Below are 26,168 nucleotides of genomic sequence, written 5' to 3'. Positions count from 1 at the left end.
CACCTAACAAAAGAGAGGGCTATAAGATAAGAACAAAGATGTTTGGGAGATGTCATTTCTATTTATTATTACCTTTATTTAACTAGGCAAGTCAGTTAAGAACAAATTTGTATTTACAATGACAGCCTACATGAGGTGTCAGAAGAAATTGGTGAATGAGAACAGTGATGGGTTGGAATTGAATAGTGTAGTTGTAATACGCTATATGGTTTTGTGTTCAGACCTTGTAAAAAGTGTCAAGGGTGAACTCCTCCATGGTGCCGTCCACTGCTTTCATAGGCTCTAGTAGCTGAGCCTGTCCTGTGGAGACTTCCATAGCCAGTAATGTCCTGTAGGGGAGAGCAGAATAGTAGATCGTAAGACTATGATCTTGTACATGATCATGCTGTCAAATCAAGAAAATAAAAATAGGTGTGGACTACCGTGAAATGCTTACTGACAAGCCCCTTCCCAACAATGCAGAGTTAAAGTAACCTACATTTGCTAAGTATAAAAGGAAATAGTGACAAAATAACAAGGCTGTATACAAGGAGTACCAGTACTGAGTCAATGTGCAGGGGTACGAGGTAGTTGAGGTAATATTTATATGTAGGTAGGGGTAAAAGTGACTGGGCAATCAGGATATATAATAAACAGAGTACCAGCTGTGTATGTGAAGATTGTGAAAGTGTGTCTGTGTGAGTGGCGTCAATATGCATGTCTGTGTGAGTGTATGTAGTGTGTGTTGGAATGTCAGTGTAGTATGTGTGAGTAGAGTCCAGTGAGTGTGCATAGAGCCAGTGAAATGCAAATAGTCCAGGTAGCCATTTGATTAACTGTTCAGCAGTCTTATGGCTTTGGGCTAGAAACTGATCAGGAGCCTCTTGGACCCAGATTTGGTGCTCCGGTACTGCTTGCCGAGAGGTAGCAGAGAAAACAGTCTATGACGGGTGGCTGGAGTCTGACAATTTTTAGGGCCTTCCTCTGACACAGCCTGGTATAGAGGTCCTGTATCACTGGAGCACAGCCCCAGTGATGTACTAGACCGTACGCGCTACCCTTTGTAGCGCCTTACGGTCGGATGCCAAGCAGTTGCCATAACAAGTGGTGGTGCAGCCAGTCATGATGCTCTCAATGGTGCAGCTGTAGAGCTTTTTGAGGATCTGAGAGCCCATGCTAAATTTTTCCAGCTTCCTGAGGAGAAAGAGAAGTTGTCATGCCCTCTTCATGACTGTGTTGGTGTGTTTGGCCCATGATAGATCCTTAATGATGTGGACACTGAGGAACTTGAAGCTCTCGAACCGCTTCACTACAGCCGCGTCGATGTGAATGGGGGCATGCTCGGAACAGGCTTGGCACATGGCAGGAGGCCTGTCTCACTCATCGTGATAAGAGATCCTACTATACCTGGTTTTATCATCATTAGAGTAGACCTTCAGCTTCTCAGCCAAAGAAATTAACCTATAAAAAAGATTGCAATCACTTTACCTCATTCAGACTATTTAGCAGAGTATTTGTTTCCTGCCAGTATACCTCTGGTGACATGCATCCTCTTACCAAAATATAACAGAGAATAGTAACACCAATTCCACAAACAAAAGGGACAAAACATAAATGTTGGTTATACTATAGCAGACCTCCTGCCATGTGCCAAGCCTGTTCTGAGGGACTGTATGAAAGGCTGGATCCAATGATGCCTCAGAACCACTGTCTTAGACTGAGGTGAAACTCGTCTGTATGAGTGAGGGAGATGTCATGGGATCCTGCTACTTTAGTCATCTCATCAAGCAGCTCCAAGAATCCTTCCTCTGGGATGTCTAAGGAGGGACATAAGAAGTAGTGGGATGTTAAGACAGAGAGCAAACAACTCTTCAAGACAAAAACATTGCATGTGATGTGAGTGTATGCAGCTCTGAAGATAAGGCATTTATGTGGAAAGTACACTTAAGTGGCCCAGTTTCCCCTCTCCTCTCATGTTTGAAAGCGCGAATCCGTCCACCATGTTGTATGTTGTCCAGTCTGTGGGTCATCATCTTCCTCTGTAAACATGTCCAGCACACTGCCAGGAAGAGGCAGTCTGGACTTGGAGTCGTCTTCCTCCCTATGCACAGAGACACTTGCTGAGATGGGATTGTGATTGCAGATACACATGCATGAAATAATTTAGGACAATGCAAGTTAAATCAACGAGACAGCCTACTATGAAATCGCTCAAACTAGTATATCTAATTGATAACAAAGAATAGTTTAAACAATGTTCGGAAAAGGATGCTACCTTGTTTTGGTGGTGTGTTCCTCTGATTTGTGCATTCTTCCTTAATGAGTTGTCATCTCTGTGCCAGTATCGTAGCCTTTTTGTTACATACTCTAATAGCATATTTTCTATTTCCTCTTCAGAGCTGTTACTGACTAACATTCTAATATGTAAAGCTTTCAATTACAAATGCATAAATAAACGTTCTTGATTTCTGTCATAAAAATAAGAAATGGGAACCTTGAAATATATATATTTTTTTTTTGAGGGAACACAAGTATATATAGATGATATACAATGGACAGTCGAGCTTGGGGGTACAATATCACATTGCAATTACACAAGGACCTTAAAGGACATACATACACTTACAATTCTAACAGCTTTTTTTGTTAGTAGAACATAGGACCAATGAACGGATTGCGCAGGCTTGCGATATACTTACGATAAAAACAAACCGTTCCTGTGGTCATTTATGTCCCCCTGAAACAAAGTACCGTTCAAATTGGTTCCATATTCAGTGACGTTCTGAAAACATTTTCACAGTAGACTATATTGAATCATAAAGTACATAATGGTAGTATAATTTAAGTAGCTGCTTGTGTGGTATATTTTTTATTTAAACGTGATTATCAGAACACAAGTGATTATCTGAAACAACCTCTTCATATCAGCATCTTCATGGGGTTACAAAACATAGCAAGGCACCACACATTTATATAACTTTCCCTTACTTTACAATCAATAACATTATTTGCGAAAATACACAACAATATTACTGTACTGCATAGCTATAAAAAATATATTAATTGAAGAAAGATAAAAGCTATTCGTTGCAGGTTCCGGGTGTATGTGAGCGTGCCAATTAAACCTTGATTATTCATGTTCCCGTGCCTGGGAAGGAACTCTGAGGCTAGTCAGTTAGCTAGCGTTTTATTTAAAAACATAAATCGCCTTTTAAGCGGGAGGAGTATGGCCTAGTGATCACATTCTCTGGGCGCTGACAAAGTTAACCATTCCCGGCAAAATAGAATATTACACATTTAGTTGGGTCAATTAGAACGACACAAAAGCTCTGAATTTTTCGGCCCTGATGCCAAACCCGCTTGACAAGAGAGCGGACAGATATTCCGACTGACCGAGGCTGAATGCGGATATGAAAAGAGGTATTATTGGGCCTACGAATACTTTTTCTGTCAAAATCGTCAGACGCTACAAAAAACTCCGCAAAACGTTAAAGGTATGTTACCAGCAATAATGTCCCAAATATGTTACTCATTTATTTACTGCGTCTATAGATCAGTTTAATACAATAGCTGAATATTTTCCAATCGCAACATTACAAGCAAACGCAACGTTAACTAGCTCGCCATACAGATATATGCAGCTATGCTTCTGCAAAATGAGACAGCGACTGCCGCCCGGCTCCGTTAACAAATTCTGGGCTGTTTGCTTTTCTCTCTCGTGTGGAAAATGCAATGGCGTAACTAGCTAGGTAAATCGAGTTGTTTTTCTTCGGTTTACATTCGTGCGCAAACACCGACCAAATTGATGCTTATTGATTGCGCACGCTGTGGATGATTTGAATATGCATGTCACCAATAGTGTAATCTTGGGGAACACCGATCGTAAATCAACCCAAACCAATATGATTGACATATTCTGAAAGGAGTAACGTTAAGAGCATTACTAGATATTAGTGCTCACCCGATAGAATGTTTTGAAAAATAGCCTGATGTACTCGGACGCACCAGTTTAAATTATTGTCTGTCTCCCTATAATACATTTAAATAACAACCTGGACTCAGTGGAAGACGGAATATAGTACATTTAACGTGTTTCCCTCCATTTAGTATGATATGTTTCGTATGGTATGTATTAATTTGTGGATGTCCAAGTATGATGTTACAAATAACAATTCATATGTTATGAATTCCAATTTGTAAAATATGTTACGAATTTGTAAATAGGTATGATACGTTAGCTAGGGGGCTAATTTTAGCTAGGCTAGGGGTTAGGTTTTTATTTTTTTTACATGTATTTAACTAGGCAAGTCAGTTAAGAACTTAAGAACAAATTCTTATTTACAATGATGGCATATCGGGTAACTGTGGGTAAACTGTCTTGTTAAGGGGCAGAACGTCAGCTCGGGGTTTCAATCCAGCAACCTTTCAGTTACTGGCCCAACGCTCTAACCACTAGGCTACCTGCTGGGTTAAGGTTAGATGAAGGGTTAACAAACATGCTAAGTAGTTGCGAAATAGCAACCCAGCTAGCAATGAGGAATCGGCCCAGAAGCGCCCTCTTCCGGGGAGCTGGAACTGATTGCATCGACCCGGAATTGGGTGTCGGACTCTCTCCTGAATCAAAATGAATGACTGCCCAGAATCGGATCAAGTACATTGAACCATTTCCGTCTACCAACTTTGCCGGCATCTTACCAGAATCGCCCCAATGCAAATGTAAATGAATGTATACAAAATTACCCAATTTAGTAATTTTAAATATTACTATTATATATTTTATACATACAAATCATACCCATCCACAAAAAAAAAACAATTTTGTCTCAGTGGAAACACCACACACCTGGTGACCGTGTCAGCGTGCATGCGCCTAGCCTGCCACAGGAGTCGCTACAGCGCAATGGGACAAGGCCATCCCTCCCCTACCTCGTGCCGACGCTGGGACAATTGTGCGCCCCCTCATGGGTCTAATGGTTACGGCCGGGAAGGGTCTCGAACCTGGGTCTGTAGAAACGCAGTTTGCACTACGATGCAGTGTCTTAGACCGCTGCGCCACTCGGGAAGTTCCAGCCACAAAGTTTTTAATGCTTATCAATTGCCTTGCAAAAAGTATCAAAATGCTACACAGGACTCTTAAAGAATTTAATTTAAATGTTAATTGTATTTTTTGAATCACAGAAACAATGAGGGGGGAAATTAAAATAAATAATGAAATGTTAATTATGTATAGCAGCCTGTGTAATCATCTGCCAGGGAGCAGCCCCGATCGGCCAAGCCCCAAGTAAAACATTTGGGCCAGATAACTCACACCGGAATCAGGCCAAGCTCAATCCCCGCATCCTAGCCATAAGTAATACTGCTGAAGGCGGCCCAAACTCTGACTCTCAGCTGAGTGCCCCGACTCTCATCTGGAATTGGCCCAGATCCACTGTGCTAGCTGGGTACAAAGTAGTAAGTAATGTTGTCCGAGATGAGATTCGAACATGCCGCCTTTGGGTTGCCAGACGTTTGCGTTTTATATGCCCACCCATCCTCCCGGACCAATCATCCTCCTTTAGTTTTTGCCTGAAGTAACCTATCTTATGTATCCATACCAAACCTAACATATCATAGTAATTTGAGTGTAGCGGATTTACATTTTACTATGTTATGTCTAGTCTATGAGACCAGGTTGAAAATAAGGGGTGTGTGTTTGTGATGATGGATCATTAGACAAGTAACCAAGAATGAAGTAGCCCTCTACAGCTGCTTTTAATCTGATGGAAGGATATAGTAGTAGCAGTGTTTTCTGACCTGCTTCCTCTGAAGTCTGGGGTGGCAGGTTGGCTAGTGGTTAGTGTTGGACTAGTAAACTGAAAGGTAAAAGTCTGTCATTCTGTCCCTGAACAAGGCAGTTAACCCACTTTTCCTAGGCCGTCATTGTAAAAAATTATTTGTTCTTAACTGACTTGCCTAGTTAAATACATTTTTTTTAATTTTTAAAGTCTATCCTTTTGGGCTCTGATAATTATTCTGTTGTCTCAGGGAAAGTCTCTGAAACTGAGATATTGCGCTTTTTCTAGGATGCCATACCGCACTCAGTACTAGTGAATAGTTTAATAATAATTGTTCCCTTTTTCTGCAGTCATCAGAAGAGGACTGAAGACTCATGGAGACAGTGGGTTAAATTTTTCTAAATTTAAATGTCTTTGCAGCAGGTGTTCTTCCTCTGCATATAATTTTCAGACACCCAATCTATTGCATCCTAAAAACAAGCCCTTTTTTTATATGTATATATTTTTATATTTAGTGATGTTCTCCACCGAAATGGCAGACTAAATTACTGACTTTCCACCCGTCCACCAATCAATGTACCTTTGATTTTTCTTCATAAAAGCCCCCACTACGATACAAAACTGAATCCCTACACAAGAGCCAGGATGAGTGAGGCGTGGCAGCAGCATGCTGTTGCTCCCCCTCCAGTGGTGCACACCATACCACCGGGGGCGGAGAATGCGTTGGGCTGCGCCGTCTATGGTATTGTCCTGCAGCCTGACCCCGCTCTGCAGCAGTCGCAGCAGCAGCACCAGCATGGCCAGCAGCACAGCCAGCAGCACAGCCAGCAGCAACACCCTACCCAGGTACAGCAGCCCTCTCTGCAGGTAGGGGGCGAGGGCGGTCACAAGTGTGGAGCATGCGGCCACGACATCTCCCACCTGGCCAACCCACATGAGCACCAGTGTATGGTGAGCCAGGACCGCTCCTTCCAATGCACCCAGTGCATGAAGATCTTCCACCAGGCCACTGATCTGCTGGAGCACCAGTGTGTGCAGGTGGAGCAGAAGCCCTTTGTGTGTGGTGTGTGTAAGATGGGCTTCTCCCTGCTCACCTCGCTGGCACAGCACCACACCTCGCACAACAGCACCAACCCCATGAAATGCTCCATCTGTGAGAAGACCTACCGACCGGGCTCCTCTGGGAACACCACACCTTCCTCCTCTGCCACCAACCCTCAGCAGCCATCTGCTGATGGAGCCTCTTCCAGTGGGAGTGTGGCAGTGGGATCCTCTTCCTCAATTACATTTCCATCGGCCCGTGACAGGCCCTACAAGTGTTCCGTCTGTCAGAAGGGTTTCAGGCACCTGTCAGAGCTGGCCCGCCACGAGCGTGTGCACACTGGAGAGAAGCCTTTCAAGTGTGACACATGTGACAAGAGCTTCAGCCAGTCCTCTCACCTGGCCCATCACCAGCGCACCCACAGCTCTGAGCGCCCATACAAATGTGCTGTGTGTGACAAGAGCTTCAAGCACCGCTCCCACCTGGTGCGCCACATGTACGCCCATTCCGGAGAGCATCTGTTTAAGTGCAACCTGTGTGAACTGCACTTCAAGGAGTCTTCGGAGCTGCTGCATCATCCATGCCACCCACAAGGGGCACGCCCCTTCCGCTGTGCAACCTGTGGAAAGGGCTTCAAGCGTCCATCAGACCTGCGGCAGCATGAGCGCACTCACTCTGAGGAGCGTCCCTTCCACTGTGAGGAGTGCCAGATGAGTTTCAAACAGCAGTATGCCCTGGTGCGCCATAGGCGCACGCACAAAAACCCATCTGACCGCCCCTTCAAGTGCAACCTTTGTGACAAAGGCTTCTTGCAGCCATCCCATCTGCTGTACCACCAGCACGTCCACGGCATGGAGAACCTGTTCAAGTGTGCATCCTGCCAGAAGGAATTCAGTCAGTCAGGAGAGCTGCTGCGCCACAAATGCGGTGAGTCGTCCTCTTCATCTAGGGAGACAGACAAGCCTTACAAATGTGATGTGTGCGGCAAGGGATACAAGAAGAGTTCGACACTGCAGCGACATCAGAACTCGCACTGTCAAGAGAAGCCCCTAAAGTGCTCCCTATGTGACCGCCGCTTCCTGTCATCTTCAGAGTTTGTGCAGCACCGCTGCGACCCGTCCCGAGAGAAGCCCTTAAAGTGTCCCGAATGCGAGAAGCGCTTCAAGTACTCGTCTGACCTGAATAGGCACAAGCGTGTCCACACCGGGGAGAAGCCCTATAAGTGTGCTAGCTGTGATAAAGGCTTCAAGCAACGGGAGCACCTGGCCAAGCATCAGAGTGTGCATTCCAGAGATGCCCAGTTCAAGTGTGTTTGGTGTGGAGAGCGCTTTGGAGACCTGGGAGCTTTGCAGGAGCACACAGTCCAGCACACAGCTGAAGGAGGGGGTTACCCTGTGCCACCTTGCATATAGTCACGCCCCTCCGCTCTGTACAAGTTCATAGCAAACGTCCCTGTCTACCATTAATTTGCAGCACCCAGCTTAACACACTTGAACTGGGCATCTCTGGAGTGCACACTCTGGTGCTTTCCAGAGATACCCAGTTCAAATGCTTTGGAGACCTGGGAGCCTTGCAGGAGCACACAGTCCAGCACAAATCTAAAGGGAGGGTTACCCGATGGTAGGTTACTCTGTGCCACTTCTTATCGAGTCCATAGCAAATGTCCCTGCCTACTCTTAATTTGTCCCCAGCATATACAATCCATACCCTCACTTCCCATCTGAAAACTGATACCAGTCCACTTCCCCACCCTAAGAAACTCATACAATTTATAATTGTTAAAAACAAAAAATAGAAGTCACTGCCAAGTGTCACTGCTTTAGGGCTACTGTCTGAAGGACAGAGGAGACACCAACAAGGATATGTCTTTCACTTCAAACACTAGGGTGGTTGTTCTAGCCCAGGTCATTTACTCTTATCTATCCTTACCTTCTTGAATCAACTTCCTTGCAAGTGGGGGAAAAAATAAATGTAAATCACCACATTCGCCTACATTTCTGTCTATGAAAAGCTTTGCATTTGTACATAAATTACCTTGTAGATTAAAAAGAAAAAAAGGCGATGTGGACCAGTTCCCCTTGTGATGACCTGCTTGACTGGTGTGTTGCACCATGACCCAGAACTATTCTCTTGCCAACAGTGGTTGTCACTCTAGAATGCATCTACAGAGATCCTGCATGCATTAAATGTTCCATTCTCTTACCCAGGATACTCAAGACTTTTATGATTGCTAAGTTTCAGCAGCTGCTACAGTCTACTGATGGCCTCTTGCTTTTTTTGTTTTGGAAACAATGACGCTGTATCAACTCTGATATAAAATGTTTTGTTTGGTGGGTGGAGGGTTGAAATGATTGTGTATTGGTTACTTTTCCACAACCTAATCACTGTAGTAGCAGTGTATGCATATCAGGAAATGGAACCGGTTCAGGGAACAGAACCAGAAATATCACTAAAACAAAAATGATGATCAGAACTGGGAACGGAAGTGATCTATACTGTTCTGGAACAGAACCGTTATTTTAAAAGCACGGGAACCGGGTAATGTTATTTTACATTCCAGGTATTTTTTTTACAGTCCCACAAACGCAACAATGCGCCTATGCAAAGCCCTCACTCTGTCACTCAGAAAATCTTTGTATGTGTAGTTAACCTGTCCCTCCCCCTCCGAAGCACTGTAGCCTACTGACGTTACATGCGTGATTCAGAAATGTAGATATTTTTTATTAGAGAAGAATGGATTAACTTTATCAATGCTGGTTAACTATGGTATCCTTATCACGTTTCTCATAGGATTTATTAACTACAAAAAGGTAAGATGTTTTTTATTTTAATTCTGATGCCGCTTTGCACACACAAGTTTGTTAGCTAGCTCTCGTCCAACTTTAAGCCAACTCTTTTCAAGTTCAAAGACATTCAAAGTTCCTCCATATAAGCCGCTCCTCCGTAGGTATAATTCTGTGGGCCTAGTTCAGATAATGCATGTCATCACAAGATGCCCAGCACTTCAAGCCTCCTCCTCCAACCTCTCCATCTTTCCCCACCTGGAAAATTTAAATCGCATCTCGCGCCCTACACTTGTTTACACATGCAGTAGATGTCAGACAACTATTGCTTGCCTGTGCCATAGCAAGCTGCTCTAACCTCACTGATTGGTGAAGTAATTTAATGTTGAGCTAAATATAGCGGTTTAAAAAGGAATGATATAAATCATTACTTTCTTGGGTCGAACCGGTTCAGAACATTAATTTGGCTGGTGGGAACAGTGCAACATAATGTAAAAAATAATGGTTCTGTTCTTCAGAACGAAACAATTGGAAAATAATTTTGGTTCCAACCTCTGACGCATATACAATAAAATCATACACCTCTTTGCTTAAGTATTTTTATGATTTTTTTTTATGGACATGAATCAACTCCAACTAGAAGTGGTTTATTTTTAAAATTGTTTTTGTGCTATTGTGAAATATTACAAAATGTATGTGGATGTATATGTGGCCATCATTGTGGCAACTATAGTTTGTACCAAAACACCATTGTACTGCAGCAAATCCCAAAGGTGTGGAGATTAACAAGCTGAAGTATCAAGACATTTCACTGGTATATAGAAATATATATTTCACACATATACAGTTCATATTCCTACAGAGATCAGTGAAGAGTATCTGTGCTGAAAATGTCTAAAACCTGATCAAGCTTCCTCTTACAGTACAATATGTATGTGAGTATGTTTACCAGTTTGGTTACAGAAGTTGCATAACTATTGTTTCTAAAACTGCATTGGCTGTTTTGTATGTTACAACTTTTTATCATATGAGGACTTTAATTGTTTTTCATATTTTCAAGTCATCGTTATGATAGTGCTATATGTTGCAAGTTTCCAAGGAGAACATTCTATCTCTAAGCCCTACAAGGATTCTGACCCCTGGTGCTCCTTTGTGTTTTATTTGATGAATGATTGTTGAATCATGTCTGTGAAAATGGAATCCTGGCTGTGAAGTGGATTGTATAAAACATACATCTGGTGTAGAATTTTGTCAGGTCTGTATAGTTTAACCCCAGTTATGTCAAACTTATCTGCAGTAGATTTGTGCAGATCATTTTGACTTCTGGATTTTATAGCCTTTTTTTTTATAGCATCCTTACCAAAATGGGCTGCTTAAGCTTGATTGCAAAAGTTATGGATTGACTCTTTTATAGTCTGGTAAGACAACTAATAAGGCAAAAATCTGTCAACTTTGAGGGCAAATCAATGTGGCTCAGTGTTTTTTTAGTGTGGGGGTGTCTTTTTTCAAAGGAAGTATTTCAAGGGGATGTATTTGGTTGTGGTTTGAGTGCAGTATTAAAAAACTATTTTATGATAAGGTAATGCTAACTTTGAGGAAGGTTATTTTTAATAGTCAGTTTCAGTAGACTGTTAAACTGGGGTCAGGGTTATTTAGAAACTCATTCTACTCCAGAACTGACTGCCTCAATGTTGTTGCTCTGTTTCTTGTACTGTGCTGTGTTTTTTGTTTCCTCCATCGTCACCTGAGGTGGGCTAACAGTTTGTCATTTGTCTGTCGTCATTCGTCTTTCATCTGGCATTAAGACCACATCAAAAAGCAGTTGCGACTTGAATTAAAAAGAAAGTACTGTATATGTTTAGCTTATATACATTTTAAAAAAAATATTTTAATCTATATGAATATTTCCATTCTTGGGAGGAGGTAACAGGGTCTTTTAGGATGTAATGGGAGGAGATGTTTGATTGATGGAAGGGTCATTAGGACTGTGATTGACATGACTTTTCATCCGGTGTAGTGTATAACAGTTAGCCCCAATTGACCCTGCTTTCTGTTTTGTGCATGCCTGCTGTGTTAGTTCCTGTAATCTTCCCTAGGTATTAGTGTTTCAGATGGCACTTATTCCACATAGCTTTTTTCAAATTGTTATGTGAAAAAATATTTGTGACAATGTACAGTATGTGTACATTCATGCTAAAATATCTGTATGTAGCATTCATTACACACAGCACTAACAAATAAACTTTTTATAAAGGGGGGGGTGTCATGTATGTTTTAATTGCAGAGGGGACTGGCATGTATTCTTTCAGGGTTTTTAAGTATGTAGATTAGGTAGTTAAACAATATGACAAGATGTGTACATTCACTAAAATCAAATGTTCTAATTTGTAATAGGGTGTGTAATGCTTGCTTAAATATAGACTGTAACATGTCCTTTATGCCGCCCAGAAGAAATACACTGCACTTACCATTGATAATGTAATACAAATATAACACTCATGTAGTTAATTGTAATCTCTGTTAACCCAGAACCAAAATCTTGCATAATTTGGTCAGATGCTATTTGTTTATAGAGTCTGTCAACAGTAGAGTGGTTACGCTGCAAAATGTTACTCAAGCACAAGCTGTTTTTAAAAGTGGCTATACTTAATATACAATTTATATAGAGGACTGCTTTGCGGTAAAGGAACCAAGTTAGAGCTGAAAATATTTAGATATTGAGTCACCCCAGATTTGGGCCATCTCACAACATGGCTGCCGACTAACTATTTTACAGTTCAGAAGGACTATTTTGAGAAATGCATTTGGTAGAGAAGTAGATTTACATAGCCTGAACATATTTTGATGCGGAGCCACCATAGATTTGGCCCCTGGGGGCTGTGGCAGCCATCTTTGAAAATTACTGCTTAGCAGTACCAATATTTTACAATGACTATTTCAAGTGATGTTCATTCAATTGAATTTATTAAAGGAGTCCAATCAAGTCGTAAACACATCTTAAGGATGATCAATGGAAACAGGATGCGACTGAGCTCAATTTCAAGTCTCATAGGAAAGGGTCTGAATACTTATGTAAATATAAGGTATGTTGTTTTTAATTTTTTAAATATAAATTGGCAATCAATTCTACAAACCTGTTTTCACTTCGTCATTATGGGGTATTGTGTGTAGATTGAGGGGGAAGAAATAATTTAATACATTTTAGAATAAGGCTGTAACGAAACAAATGTGGAAAAAGTCAAGGGGTCTGAATACTTTCCGAATGCACTGTAATTATCTTAAAATATAGCTGCAAGCAGAAATGAATGGGGTTCCCAGGATAGCAAAGGACACAAGACCAGTTGGATAACAAAGCAAGCACTATCATGTAGGAACTATCTTCCTTTATGTGCATTCATGAGTCTAAATAAAATGTGCTAATATTCATCTACTTGTATAGTTTGGCCGTCTTTGAATGCATCAACACTATTTTTTTCAAACTCTTCAGGGACCATTGTGATGAGACCAAATTTGGAGTGAATCAGACTTATTTACATTTACATTTAAGTCATTTAGCAGACGCTCTTGATGACAATATTATTTTAAGCAATAGTGTTACATTGTATAAAAAAAAACTGAATTGCTAATATACTGAACAAAAATATAAACACAACATGTAAAGTGTTGGTCCCATGTTTCATGAGATTAAATAAAAGATCCCTGAATTTTTGTGCACAAATTTGTTTACATCCCTGTTAATGAGCATTTTGCCTTTGCCATGATAATCCATCCACCTGACAGGTGTGGCATATCAAGAAGCTGATTAAATAGCATGATCATTACACAGGTGCACCTTGTGCATGGGACATTAAAAGGCCACTCTAAAATGAGTAGTTTTGTCACACAGCACAATGCCAGCAGCATACCACTGCTGGCTTGCTTCTGAAGCTAAGCAGGGTTGGTCCTGTTCAGTCCCTGGATGGGAGACCAGATACTGCTGGAAGTGGTGTAGGAGGCACTGTTTCCTCTTTTCTAAAAAATATCCCAATGCCCGAGGGCAGTGATTGGGGACACTGCCCTGTGTAGGGTGCCGTCTTTTGGATGGGACATTACACGGGTGTCCTGACTGCGGTCATTAAAGATCCCATGGCACTTATCGTAAGAGTAGGGGTGTTAACCCTGGTGTCCTGGCTAAATTCCCAATCTGGCCATCAAACCATCACGGTCACCTAATAATCCCCCTCCTCTCCCCTGTAACTATTCCCCAGGTCGTTGCTGCAAATGAGAATGTGTTCTCAGTCAATTTACCTGGTAAAATGACAGATAAAATGCCACAGATGTCTCAGGTTTTGAGGGAGCATGCAATTTACATGCTGACTGCAGGAATGTCCACCAGAGCTGTTGCCAGAGAATTGGATGTTAAATTCTCTACCATAAACTACCTCCAACATCGTTTTAGAGAAGTTGAAAGTAAGTCCAACCGGCCTCACAACCGCAGACCAATTGAAACCACGCCAGCCAAGGACCTCCACATCCGGCTTCTTCACCTGTGGGATTGTCTTAAGGCCAGCCACCTGGACAGCTGATGAAACTGAGGAGCATTTCTATCTGTAATAAAGCCCTTTGTGTGGAAAAACTCATTCTGATTGTCAGGGCCTGGCTCTCCAAGGCCCACCCATGCCCCTGCCCGGTCATGTGAAGTCCATAGATTAGGGCCTAATGAATTTATTTCAATTGATTGATTTTCTTATGTGAACTGTAACTCAGTAAAATGTTACATGTTGTGTTTTTATATTTTTGTTCAGGATAGTTTCCTTATTTTTTAAGATATCAATGCCAAAAGTAACATGGTTCATCATGGTAATATCTCTGATGACCCTAAAATAAAGGTTCAAGTTAATAGGCCATTGTGAAGTGGATGTACAAAGGATTGAAAAGAACACATACAATCTGATTTCTGGATTTATCAATAACTCCACCATATCTTATTAACCAATACCATAGCTTTTCTCAAATAAAGTAAAGAGATGTACCATGGGCCTACGAATTTGGTGTTATTTGGACATAGTTCATGAGAAGAAGATTTCTAAGATGGAGGAAAATCTATCCTGATGGGTTCTTGAGCCAAATTTGTTCAGCATGAGGAAAGATGCCCACATCCAAAGTTTAGGCCAATCGGTGCCATTCATTTTGACCAAGTTACTTATTGCCTCTAGTTTCTGTGTGTCAAATTAGAAAAAAAGTTGCCAATCTATGTATAAGTTATTTGACCAAGTGAAGGAATGTTTTAAAATCAAAGAATAACCATAGGTTTCACAACTTTGCTGTGACCCCCTAATGATGGTTTTGGAGGTCTCTCGGAACAACAATCACCACCAAAATAGTGGTACAGTCTGGGGACATTTAGTAAGATGGCTGCCAGGGCCAAATCTGCAGTGGCGCCACATCTAAATATTTTAAGGGTATCTAAGGCTACCATAGTGTTACCATTGGCAACCATTTTGTAAGATGGCCTCCACAGCCCCAGGGGCCAAATCTGTGGTGGCTCCATATCTAGATCTTTTCAGGGACCATAAATCTAGGGTCTATGACAAATTTGGTGCCTTTACTACAAAGCAGTCCTTCTGAATTGTAAAATGTTGTTAGTTGGGGGCCATTTAAAAATATGGCTGCCACACCCCACAGAGGTCAAATCTGGGGTGGTTCCATATTGAAATCTTTTCAGGGTACATATTTTGTGTTTTTATCAAAAAATGAACGATTTATCAGCTTAACCACCCTACTACAAGCGATAATTTCAATTGTGACTTAAAACATGATTGTTCAACCATTCTACAAATGTTCCATATACAGAAAGTTAAAAACAGCCAAAACACATGAGTTACTTTATAAGGGCATATCTCCGCTAGTTTACAAAAGAGACTGATGGATTTTTGACTGCTTTGGATGATTGAATATTTGCAGAGAATATATTTATTAGGAAGCATGTGCGGATTCACCGGGCTGTGACTGGTCCTGCTCCTGCAGCTTCCTTCAGCTTGTTCCAGGTCTTGGTGTGTGTCTTCAGAGCCATCTGTATGGATGGCATGGAAATCAGGAACTTTCTGGTTCTATAATGATAATTTCAGAACTGCATGTCCCTTACCCAACATGATAACATTACTTAAAAAGGGTACCTATGTAAGGACTTCGTAACATTTACGAATTCATAAGCAGAACAGAAGCCAATTGCAAAACAACATGAAAATATTATTATCAATGTGTTGTGAAGTATGTACTTACCTTCTGTAGGTACCCTTCGTAAGTTATATCTAACCTACAACTTTGACTCTCACCTCAGATATTTCAACTTTTCGCTCCCAGGCTCGGACACTCTGCTCGAGCTGACTATGGGAGGCCTTAGCTGTGATGTATTGCAGCACGTGGGGAACACGGAAATCTGCCAGCTGGCCTCGCAGCTTCCTGTTAAGAGTCTCTGCCTTGGCTCGCTCCTGCCCAAGAAGGACACAAAGAGGGGGATATTTATTAGCCTACGCACCAGCAGTGTTGCAAACATAGCTGAATAGTTGGCTACAAAAATTGTATGATTTTGGTTAAAAACTAAACAGGTGAATGTTAAATGGACCTCTTCTGCCTGCAGTGTCTCCTCCTCGATCTTCACCAGCATCTCCTTACGGGAGGTGATGTCACTACTAAGCAGCTTTGACTCACATGTCATGCTCTGCAGCTTCTTCTACAATGGGAAAAACAACACATTTCCTTATCAAAGTCCCAAACCCCCACGTACGTACAAACACAACAAAGGTCAAGTACCTTAGTTGGGCCTGGGTGATGAAAATAAGCCTAGAGTTTTATCAGTTTATCTCAAGGGATCTACCTCTCAAATTCAGATTCCCCAACCAGGAATATATAATTCCGCTCTCCTGAACCTGATCACACCCCTGCACAAGAAAAGAGATGTACAGTGGGGCAAAAAAGTATTTGTGGTGTGTTTGGGATCATTGTCATGCTGAAAGACCCAGCCACGTTTCATCTTCAATGCCCTTGCTGATGGAAGGAGGTTTTCACTCAAAACCTCACGATACATGGCCCCATTCATTCTTTCCTTTACACGGATCAGTCGTCCTGGCCCCTTTGCAGAAAAACAGCCCCAAAGCATGATGTTTCCACCCCCATGCTTCACAGTAGGTATGGTGTTCTTTGGATGCAACTCAGCATTCTTTGTCCTCCAAACACGACGAGTTGAGTTTTTACCAAAAAGTTATATTTGGGTTTCATCTGACCATATGACATTCCCCCAATCTTCTTCTGGATCATCCAAATGCTCTCTAGCAAACTTCAGACGGGCCTGGACATGTACTGGCTTAAGCAGGGGGACACGTCTGGCACTGCAGGATTTGAGTCCCTGGCGGCGTAGTGTGTTACTGATGGTAGGCTTTGTTACTTTGGTCCCAGCTCTCTGCAGGTCATTCACTAGGTCCCTCTAGTGATCTTGCGTGGAGCCCCAGATCGATGGAGAGTATCAGTGGTCTTATATGTCTTCCATTTCCTAATAATTGCTCCCACAGTTTATTTATTCAAACCAAGCTGCTTACCTATTGCAGATTCGGTCTTTCCAGCCTGGTGCAGGTCTACAATTTTGTTTCTGGTGTCCTTTGACAGCTCTTTGGTCTTGGCCATAGTGGAGTTTGGAGTGTGACTGTTTGAGGTTGTGGACAGGTGTCTTTTATACTGATAACAAGTTCAAACAGATTCCATTAATACAGGTAATGAGTGGAGGACAGAGGAGCCTCTTAAAGAAGTTACAGGTCTGTGAGAGCCAGAAATCATGCTTGTTTGTAGGTGACCAAATACTTATTTTCCACCATAATTTGAAAATAAATTCATTAAAAATCCTACAATGTGATTTTCTGGATTTTTTTCCCTTCTCATTTTGTCTGTCATAGTTGAAGTGTACCTATGATGAACATTACAGGCCTCTCTCATCTTTTTAAGTGGGAGAACTTGCACAATTGGTGGCTGACTAAATACTTTTTTGCCCCACTGTACATACAATAGTGTTTGAATAGGAATCAAACCTTGTAGGAGTTGAGAACCTGTAGGGTGTTTCCTGCCAGGAGTTTTAGGCGCAGGAGGTCCTGGTTTCTTTCATCAATGCGTTCGAGATACTGGCTGTTCTCGATCTTGAGCTGCTGGAAATCCACCTCGTGCAGGGCTTCACCCATTTCCTCTTTCTGCCGTAGCTGTAACTGCAACTTCCTCTTCTGCACATGGAGAGCTGCATTCTTCAACCGCAACTTCTCAACCAGTGTGTCCTGTAGGATGAAGTAAAGGTAGCAGCAGGATGAGACAAATAGGTGATGAGGTCAGAGAAACAGGGCAGCAGTCGGTAACAGTGAATGTTGATATTGAAGCTTGCATTACTTCCAAGATTTGTAATTCAAGTCAGGAACCAAATGTGATTTAAGATCTCTGACCTGACCACCCTGCCTGACATGCAGCTTGCTTACCTTTGCTCTCATCCTGTCCTCAAAATAACGAATGACCTTCTCTGCACCCATCATGACACCTCTCTTCTCCCTCAACACCTTAGCGACATCACGGTCAAACTCATAACTTGCTTTCTTGACCTCCACAAGTCGAATATCTGCTTCCTCCAGAGTTGCCTAATATGGGGAAGGGCCCAGAAATGATTGGTTATCAAGCTTTTGATACAATGTACAGTACCAGTCAAAGGTTTGGACACACCTACTCATTCAAGGGTTTTTCTTTATTTTTACTATTTTCTACATTGTAGAATAATAGTGAAGACATCAAAACTATGAAATAAAACATATGGAATCATGTAGTAAACAAAAAAGTGTTAAGCAAACCAAAATATAATTTATGTTGAAGATTCTTCAAAGTAGCCACCTTTTGCCTTGAGGACAGCTTTGCACAATCTTGGCATTCTCTCAACCAGCTTCACTGGGAATGCTTTTCCAACAGTCTTGAAGGAGTTTCCCACATATGCTGAGCATTTGTTGGCAGCTTTTCACTCTGCAGTCCAACTCATCCCAAACCATCTCAATTCGTTTGAGGTCGGGTGATTGTGGATGCCAGGTCATCTTATGCAGCACTCCATCACTCTCCTTCTTGGTCAAATAGCCCTTACACATCCTGGAGGTGTGCTGGGTCATTGTTCTGTTGAAAAATAAATTATAGTCACACTTAGCGCAAACCAGATGGGATGGTGTATCGATGCAGAATGCTGTGGTAACCATGCTGGTTAAGTGTGCCTTGAATTCTAAATAAATCACTGACAGTGTCACCAGCAAAGCACCATCACACCACCTCCATGCTTCACGGTGGGAACCACACATGCAGAGATCATGCGTTCACTTACTCTGCGTTTCACAAAGTCACGCCGGTTGAAACCAAAATCCTCAAATTAGGACTCATCAGACCAAAGGACAGATTTCCACCGGTCTAATGTCCATTGCTCGTGTTTCTTGGCCCAAGCATGTCTCTTTGCTGCTATTTCTGAGGCTGGTAACTCAAAGGAACTTCTGCAGCAGAGGTAACTCTTGAGTATTCCTTTCCTGTGGCGGTCCTCATGAGAGCCAGTTTCATCATAGTGCTTGATGGTTTTTGAGACTGCACTTGAAGAAACTGTGATGAAAATGTTATACATGTGCTTTTCTAATAACCTATTTCTGTGTTCATGCAAGTGAGTGATTGAACGAATCCTCATTTATCAGTATCTGCAATTTTGCAGTATGCCCAGACCTTGTTTTGAGAACGAAAGATATCTCAGTTTCAAGGTCTCAGCTTAGAGAGAAGAAGCCTCGTGAAGTATTGGTCTGTCACATGTTATGAACCAGTATTGGTAGGTCACATGAATGAAAAACGGTAATGCTGAATGGATTGTGCAAATAAATCATGCAAATAAATAAATCATGCAAATATAACTTGTCTGTATATAGCTGTATATAAGACAACTGCTGGGACTGCCGCAGCAGAGCTCCTAACAGACATTCATGAAGCTAGCTAGCTAGCTACATAGCCGTCCTTGTATCAAAGATAATTGTGTAGTCTAGAGCGATTTTCTAGGTTAGCTAGCCAGCTATTGTCGTTCTTTTAACGCAACGTAACGTAATCAACACTGCTAGCTAGCCAGCTAGCCCCCGAATAGCTGCACTGTAGAAACTATTACACTCAACGGAACGACTTGATTAGTGTAGTGTCAACAACGCAGCCACTGCCAGCTAGCCTACTTCAGCAGTACTGTATCATTTTAATCATTTTAGTCAATAAGATTCTTGCTACGTAAGCTTAACTTTCTGAACATTCGAGACGTGTAGTCCACTTGTCATTCCAATCTCCTTGCATTAGCGTAGCCTCTTCTGTAGCCTGTCAACTATGTGTCTGTCTATCCTTGTTCTCTCCTCTCTGCACAGACCATACAAACGCTCCACACCGCGTGGCCGCGGCCACCCTAATCTGGTGGTCCCAGCGCGCACGACCCACGTGGAGTTCCAGGTCTCCGGTAGCCTCTGGAACTGCCGATCTGCGGCCAACAAGGCAGAGTTCATCTCAGCCTATGCCTCCCTCCAGTCCCTCGACTTCTTGGCACTGACGGAAACATGGATCACCACAGATAACACTGCTACTCCTACTGCTCTCTCCTCGTCCGCCCACGTGTTCTCGCACACCCCGAGAGCTTCTGGTCAGCGGGGTGGTGGCACCGGGATCCTCATCTCTCCCAAGTGGTCATTCTCTCTTTCTCCCTTACCCATCTGTCTATCGCCTCCTTTGAATTCCATGCTGTCACAGTTACCAGCCCTTTCAAGCTTAACATCCTTATCATTTATCGCCCTCCAGGTTCCCTCGGAGAGTTCATCAATGAGCTTGATGCCTTGATAAGCTCCTTTCCTGAGGACGGCTCACCTCTCACAGTTCTGGGCGACTTTAACCTCCCCACGTCTACCTTTGACTCATTCCTCTCTGCCTCCTTCTTTCCACTCCTCTCCTCTTTTGACCTCACCCTCTCACCTTCCCCCCCTACTCACAAGGCAGGCAATACGCTCGACCTCATCTTTACTAGATGCTGTTCTTCCACTAACCCCATTGCAACTCCCCTCCAAGTCTCCGACCACTACCTTGTATCCTTTTCCCTCTCGCTCTCATCCAACACTTCCCACACTGCCCCTACTCGGATGGTATCGCGCCGTCCCAAACTTCGCTCTCTCTCCCCCGCTACTCTCTCCTCTTCCATCCTATCATCTCTTCCCTCTGCTCAAACCTTCTCCAACCTATCTCCTGATTCTGCCTCCTCAACCCTCCTCTCCTCCCTTTCTGCATCCTTTGACTCTCTATGTCCCCTATCCTCCAGGCCGGCTCGGTCCTCCCCTCCCGCTCCGTGGCTCGACGACTCATTGCGAGCTCACAGAACAGGGCTCCGGGCAGCCGAGCGGAAATGGAGGAAAACTCGCCTCCCTGCGGACCTGGCATCCTTTCACTCCCTCCTCTCTACATTTTCCTCCTGTCTCTGCTGCTAAAGCCACTTTCTACCACTCTAAATTCCAAGCATCTGCCTCTAACCCTAGGAATCTCTTTGCCACCTTCTCCTCCCTCCTGAATCCTCCTCCCCCTCCCCCCCCTCCTCCCTCTCTGCAGATGACTTCGTCAACCATTTTGAAAAGAAGGTCGACGACATCCGATCCTCGTTTGCTAGGTCAAACGACACCGCTGGTTCTGCTCACACTGCCCTACCCTGTGCTCTGACCTCTTTCTCCCCTCTCTCTCCAGATGAAATCTCGCGTCTTGTGAAGGCCGGCCGCCCAACAACCTGCCCGCTTGACCCTATCCCCTCCTCTCTTCTCCAGACCATTTCCAGAGACCTTCTCCTTTACCTCACCTCGCTCATCAACTCATCCCTGACCGCTGGCTACGTCCCTTCCGTCTTCAAGAGAGCGAGAGTTGCACCCCTTCTGAAAAAACCTACACTCGATCCCTCCGATGTCAACAACTACAGACCAGTATCCCTTCTTTCTTTTCTCTCCAAAACTCTTGAACGTGCCGTCCTTGGCCAGCTCTACTGCTATCTCTCTCAGAATGACCTTCTTGATCCAAATCAGTCAGGTTTAAAGACTAGTCATTCAACTGAGACTGCTCTTCTCTGCATCACGGAGGCGCTCCGCACTGCTAAAGCTAACTCTCTCTCCTCTGCTCTCATCCTTCTAGACCTATCGGCTGCCTTCGATACTGTGAACCATCAGATCCTCCTCTCCACCCTCTCCGAGTTGGGCATCTGCGGCGCGGCCCACGCTTGGATTGCGTCCTACCTGACAGGTCGCTCCTACCAGGTGGCGTGGCGAGAATCTGTCTCCTCACCACGCGCTCTCACCACTGGTGTCCCCCAGGGCTCTGTTCTAGGCCCTCTCCTATTCTCGCTATACACCAAGTCACTTGGCTCTGTCATAACCTCACATGGTCTCTCCTATCATTGCTATGCAGACGACACACAATTCATCTTCTCCTTTCCCCCTTCTGATGACCAGGTGGCGAATCGCATCTCTGCATGTCTGGCAGACATATCAGTGTGGATGACGGATCACCACCTCAAGCTGAACCTCGGCAAGACGGAGCTGCTCTTCCTCCCGGGAAGGACTGCCCGTTCCATGATCTCGCCATCACGGTTGACAACTCCATTGTGTCCTCCTCCCAGAGCGCTAAGAACCTTGGCGTGATCCTGGACAACACCCTGTCGTTCTCAACTAACATCAAGGCGGTGGCCCGTTCCTGTAGGTTCATGCTCTACAACATCCGCAGAGTACGACCCTGCCTCACACAGGAAGCGGCGCAGGTCCTAATCCAGGCACTTGTCATCTCCCGTCTGGATTACTGCAACTCGCTGTTGGCTGGGCTCACTGCCTGTGCCATTAAACCCCTACAACTCATCCAGAACGCCGCAGCCCGTCTGGTGTTCAACCTTTCCAAGTTCTCTCACGTCACCCCGCTCCTCCGCTCTCTCCACTGGCTTCCAGTTGAAGCTCGCATCCGCTACAAGACCATGGTGCTTGCCTACGGAGCTGTGAGGGGAACGGCACCTCAGTACCTCCAGGCTCTGATCAGGCCCTACACCCAAACAAGGGCACTGCGTTCATCCACCTCTGGCCTGCTCGCCTCCCTACCACTGAGGAAGTACAGTTCCCGCTCAGCCCATTCAAAAATGTGCGCTGCTCTGGCCCCCCAATGGTGGAACAAACCCCCTCACGACGCCAGGACAGCGGAGTCAATCACCACCTTCCGGAGACACCTGAAACCCCACCTCTTTAAGGAATTCCTAGGATAGGATAAGTAATCCTTCTCACCCCCCTTAAAAGATTTAGATGCACTATTGTAAAGTGGCTGTTCCACTGGATGTCATAAGGTGAATGCACCAATTTGTAAGTCGCTCTGGATAAGAGCGTCTGCTAAATGACTTAAATGTAATGTAAATGTAAATTCACTATGGCGCATTGGGTTTGTTGGAACCTCTCCAGCGCTCTGATAATAAACAATGATTCATTTATGATTGACTTTGAGTGTCCCTATGTAAGAATTTCCACAACAAAACTTTCAAAGTTCTTGAAATGTTCCAGATTGACTGACCTTCATGTCTTAAAGTAATGATGGACTGTTGTTTCTCTTTGCTTATTTAAGCTGTTCTTGCCATAATATAGACTAGGTATCCTACCAAATAAGGCTATCTTCTGTATACCACCCCTACCTTGTCACAACACAACTGATTGGCTCAAACGCATAAAGAAGGAAAGAAATTCCACAAATGAACTTTTAACAAGGCACACCTGTTAATTGAAATTCATTCCAGGTGACTACCTCACAAAGCTGGTTGAGAGAATGCCAAGAGTGTGCAAAACTGTCATCAAGGCAAAAGGTGGCTACTTTGAAGAATCTCAAATATTAAATATTTTTGGATTTGTTTAAAAAAATGGGTTCCAACATGATTCCATGTGTTATTTTATAGTTTGATCTCTTCACTGTTATTCTACAATGTAGAAAATAGTAAAAAATAAAGATAAATCCTGGAATGAGTAGGTGTGTCTAAACTTTTGACTGGTACTGTAATAATGCCAGAAATCTGAATGGGTTTCAGTGCATCTTAACTACATAGACCACAACTAAACCAAATCACAGATTCCTCTGCAGGTTACACAGATCCAGAATAGTCTTTCTCTATCCATTCCCTCTATGTTTGTATATTGTGTTTACCTTATAGTTGTGGAGTACTCTTTCTGAGCTCTCCTTCAGTTTCTCCAGGTCCTCTTTGGTTTCATCTAACTCTCTCTGTGCCACGTCACACTTTTGCTCCAATGTCAGACGTTGTAACTGCTCCAGAGCCGTTGTCCGTGTTTTCATCTTTCTCCCACGGCCCTAAAGCCACAGAAATACAAGCATTCAAACATGCAGTAAAAACCCTTATTTTTCTATGGTAATAACACACACACTTTGTATTTCCCACCCAAGCCTTAGCCAACCATCTCCTCATTGGTTTATAGAAGCAGGTGCCCAAGTGCCATCTCCTCATTAGTTATACCCAAGTGGGTGATTGAAAGACGAACTTTGTTGCTGGTTGTCGAGGTAATACAATAGAAGTTTAGATGTGATCACCATATAAGTTCAAAGATTAAAAAGCCTGGATGGAGGAGAGATGACTAGAAACGATTCGGTTGGCCGTTTATGTGTGGAGTAATTTGTCGGAGTAGAGGACCTTGTGCAGTTCAGGTAAAATAACAACTCAGTGTTTATATCCCAGGACAAATTAGCTAGCAACAGCAAGCTAGCTAAATAGGACACATTTGCTAGCTAGCAAGTGCAAGCTAACTAGCTAAATTGCCATACATGTCTAATGCTTTTCGACCTGTCCCCAAATTAATATCATTTGTTCAGAATTTGTTTTGATATTTTAACCTGCATGTCGTGATCGCGTTTGGTGTAGGGGGACAAAATACATTTATGTACGATAGTGCACGCGCGCAGCCGTTAGCCCTTGGCGACGCAGAAGCTCGTTAGCGCGCGCGAGCAGTGCGGGTGGAATATTTGAATAACATGGATTTCTAAATTTATTTTTGCGACGCTCGCGCACGCGACGTGTCCGGTCTGGTCAGCATGTTAAACGTACGAGGTTATAGTGGACGACGAGACTATGGTGCATGAGTCAATCACGAGAGGTCAAAGAACATATAGGGTCGGGAAATCAATTTCATTCAACACATTAAGTTTGTGGAAGTTGTGCGAGATGCTTTCTCATACCCCTCCAATCTCCAACTGTGATGCTGCAGCTGCCCCCAGAGAATCTGATAAAGGCTGAGGAACCAAGTCCCTGGGGTCCAAGCGGCTTATATACCGCTCATACATATCAGTTTCTGCCCGTAGCACCGCATTGGAGCGTCTGGAAAAAAGAGGCAGTGAGGGACAAGGCCTTTTGTTTTTTTGCGGCCACAAATTGCTACTCTATGTAGCAAATCTATGAGTTAAGAAGTGTTGAAACTGAAAAATATCTTTATACCTGAGTTCTTTGACGAGTTCAACGAGATGTCGCTTATCTGCTTCAGAAACATCTTGAACCGTCTCTGCCATGGTTGCTAAGGTAAACAAACAGGTGGGAAGGCAGTTGCTGCGTCTGCTCAGACCAGCTATGGACGGATAGAGTTCTAAATTACGTGACTAGCACACATAAAATCTGATAATTTATAAAAGGAAACTGTTGCAGATTTTAGAAAATCTGTGCCAATTGGATGGAAACCAATTATATAAATATATATATAGTAGATATGTTTCCATCCAATCAGCGATCGATTTTCATGCAAATATTCTCAAATCTGCATAAAGAAAACACACGTATTTTCCCACCAGTTGTGTTTCCACCAAACAGATTTGTTGCAGATTAAAGTAAGTGCATTATGAGGTAGTGCACATAAAACAATTTCGTTAAAGTTTTAATGTACAGACAAAAAAATCTAAAGTTCAATGTCTTTCCATCATAGTAATGAAACAGGCAGGGAGCAGGTCTCGAACCCTCGACTTTCGAGGGCGAGGTCCGGCGCGCTATCGACTGTGCCGCAAAAGCGTGCACGTGCGGCAGAGTCGATTTCCGCGCATATAAACCCAGGGTCGCTACAATATGTTCAACTCTTACGGTTAGTTTTGTCACAAAAACTGTTGCGTTAAATAGTATACTGCCTACTCGGGTTTCGGCAGATGGCTCAAACCAACAGTTTGCAGATACAGTGCGGGTTGGCTAGTCTGCATGATGATTATTATGGATAACAGCGATAATATTTGAGTTTGTCAAACGGCAGTCAAGCAACTATCATCACGTCACAAGAATAAGACTTTCGATATTTTTTGGAAAGGAGCATCAAGATAACCGTGCTCTTTCACCACCCCGTGAAGTTAATCATAATTGTATTTAATCTGTAGACTAATAACTGCATGGTCATAGTGGGAGGACCACACACCAATCGCGTGACTCAAAATGTACTTTGATATGATGGTTATTATATTAATATTTGCGCATAAAGGCGTTTCCATCACATAATTAATGAATTAAATGAACAAATTATC

The 26,168-nt window shown here is 43.2% G+C and overlaps 2 protein-coding genes across 4 annotated transcripts; one reads left to right on the top strand and one right to left on the bottom strand.

The window, feature by feature from the left end:
• The first annotated feature begins 3,002 nt into the window (after nucleotides 1-3,002).
• On the top strand, nucleotides 3,003-11,834 carry LOC118401355 (zinc finger protein 319-like). 3 transcript variants are annotated; one of them, XM_035798784.2, is made up of 2 exons: nucleotides 3,003-3,399; nucleotides 6,104-11,834. In XM_035798784.2, exon 2 carries the CDS (start codon nucleotides 6,399-6,401, stop codon nucleotides 8,205-8,207), a length of 1,809 nt encoding a protein of 602 aa, XP_035654677.1. In that variant the 5' UTR covers nucleotides 3,003-3,399; nucleotides 6,104-6,398; the 3' UTR covers nucleotides 8,208-11,834. The 3 variants fall into 3 exon arrangements, with proteins under 3 accessions (XP_035654677.1, XP_035654674.1, XP_035654675.1); XM_035798781.2 differs by having other exon boundaries at nucleotides 3,003-3,473; XM_035798782.2 differs by having other exon boundaries at nucleotides 3,003-4,104.
• A 1-nt stretch (nucleotide 11,835) lies between these two features.
• Nucleotides 11,836-25,304, bottom strand: ccdc113 (coiled-coil domain containing 113). Its single transcript, XM_052475033.1, has 8 exons — nucleotides 25,111-25,304; nucleotides 24,855-24,993; nucleotides 23,814-23,975; nucleotides 18,068-18,223; nucleotides 17,636-17,872; nucleotides 16,183-16,290; nucleotides 15,893-16,048; nucleotides 11,836-15,630 (listed from the first exon to the last, which is right to left on the bottom strand). Exons 1-8 carry the CDS (start codon nucleotides 25,179-25,181, stop codon nucleotides 15,553-15,555), a joined length of 1,107 nt encoding a protein of 368 aa, XP_052330993.1. The 5' UTR covers nucleotides 25,182-25,304; the 3' UTR covers nucleotides 11,836-15,552.
• Nucleotides 25,305-26,168: the final 864 nt, after the last annotated feature.

This window comes from Oncorhynchus keta, chromosome 22 (assembly GCF_023373465.1).
Source record: "Oncorhynchus keta strain PuntledgeMale-10-30-2019 chromosome 22, Oket_V2, whole genome shotgun sequence".
Classification (NCBI taxonomy): domain Eukaryota; kingdom Metazoa; phylum Chordata; class Actinopteri; order Salmoniformes; family Salmonidae; genus Oncorhynchus; species Oncorhynchus keta.
This window is presented reverse-complemented; position numbering and strand designations above follow the sequence as displayed.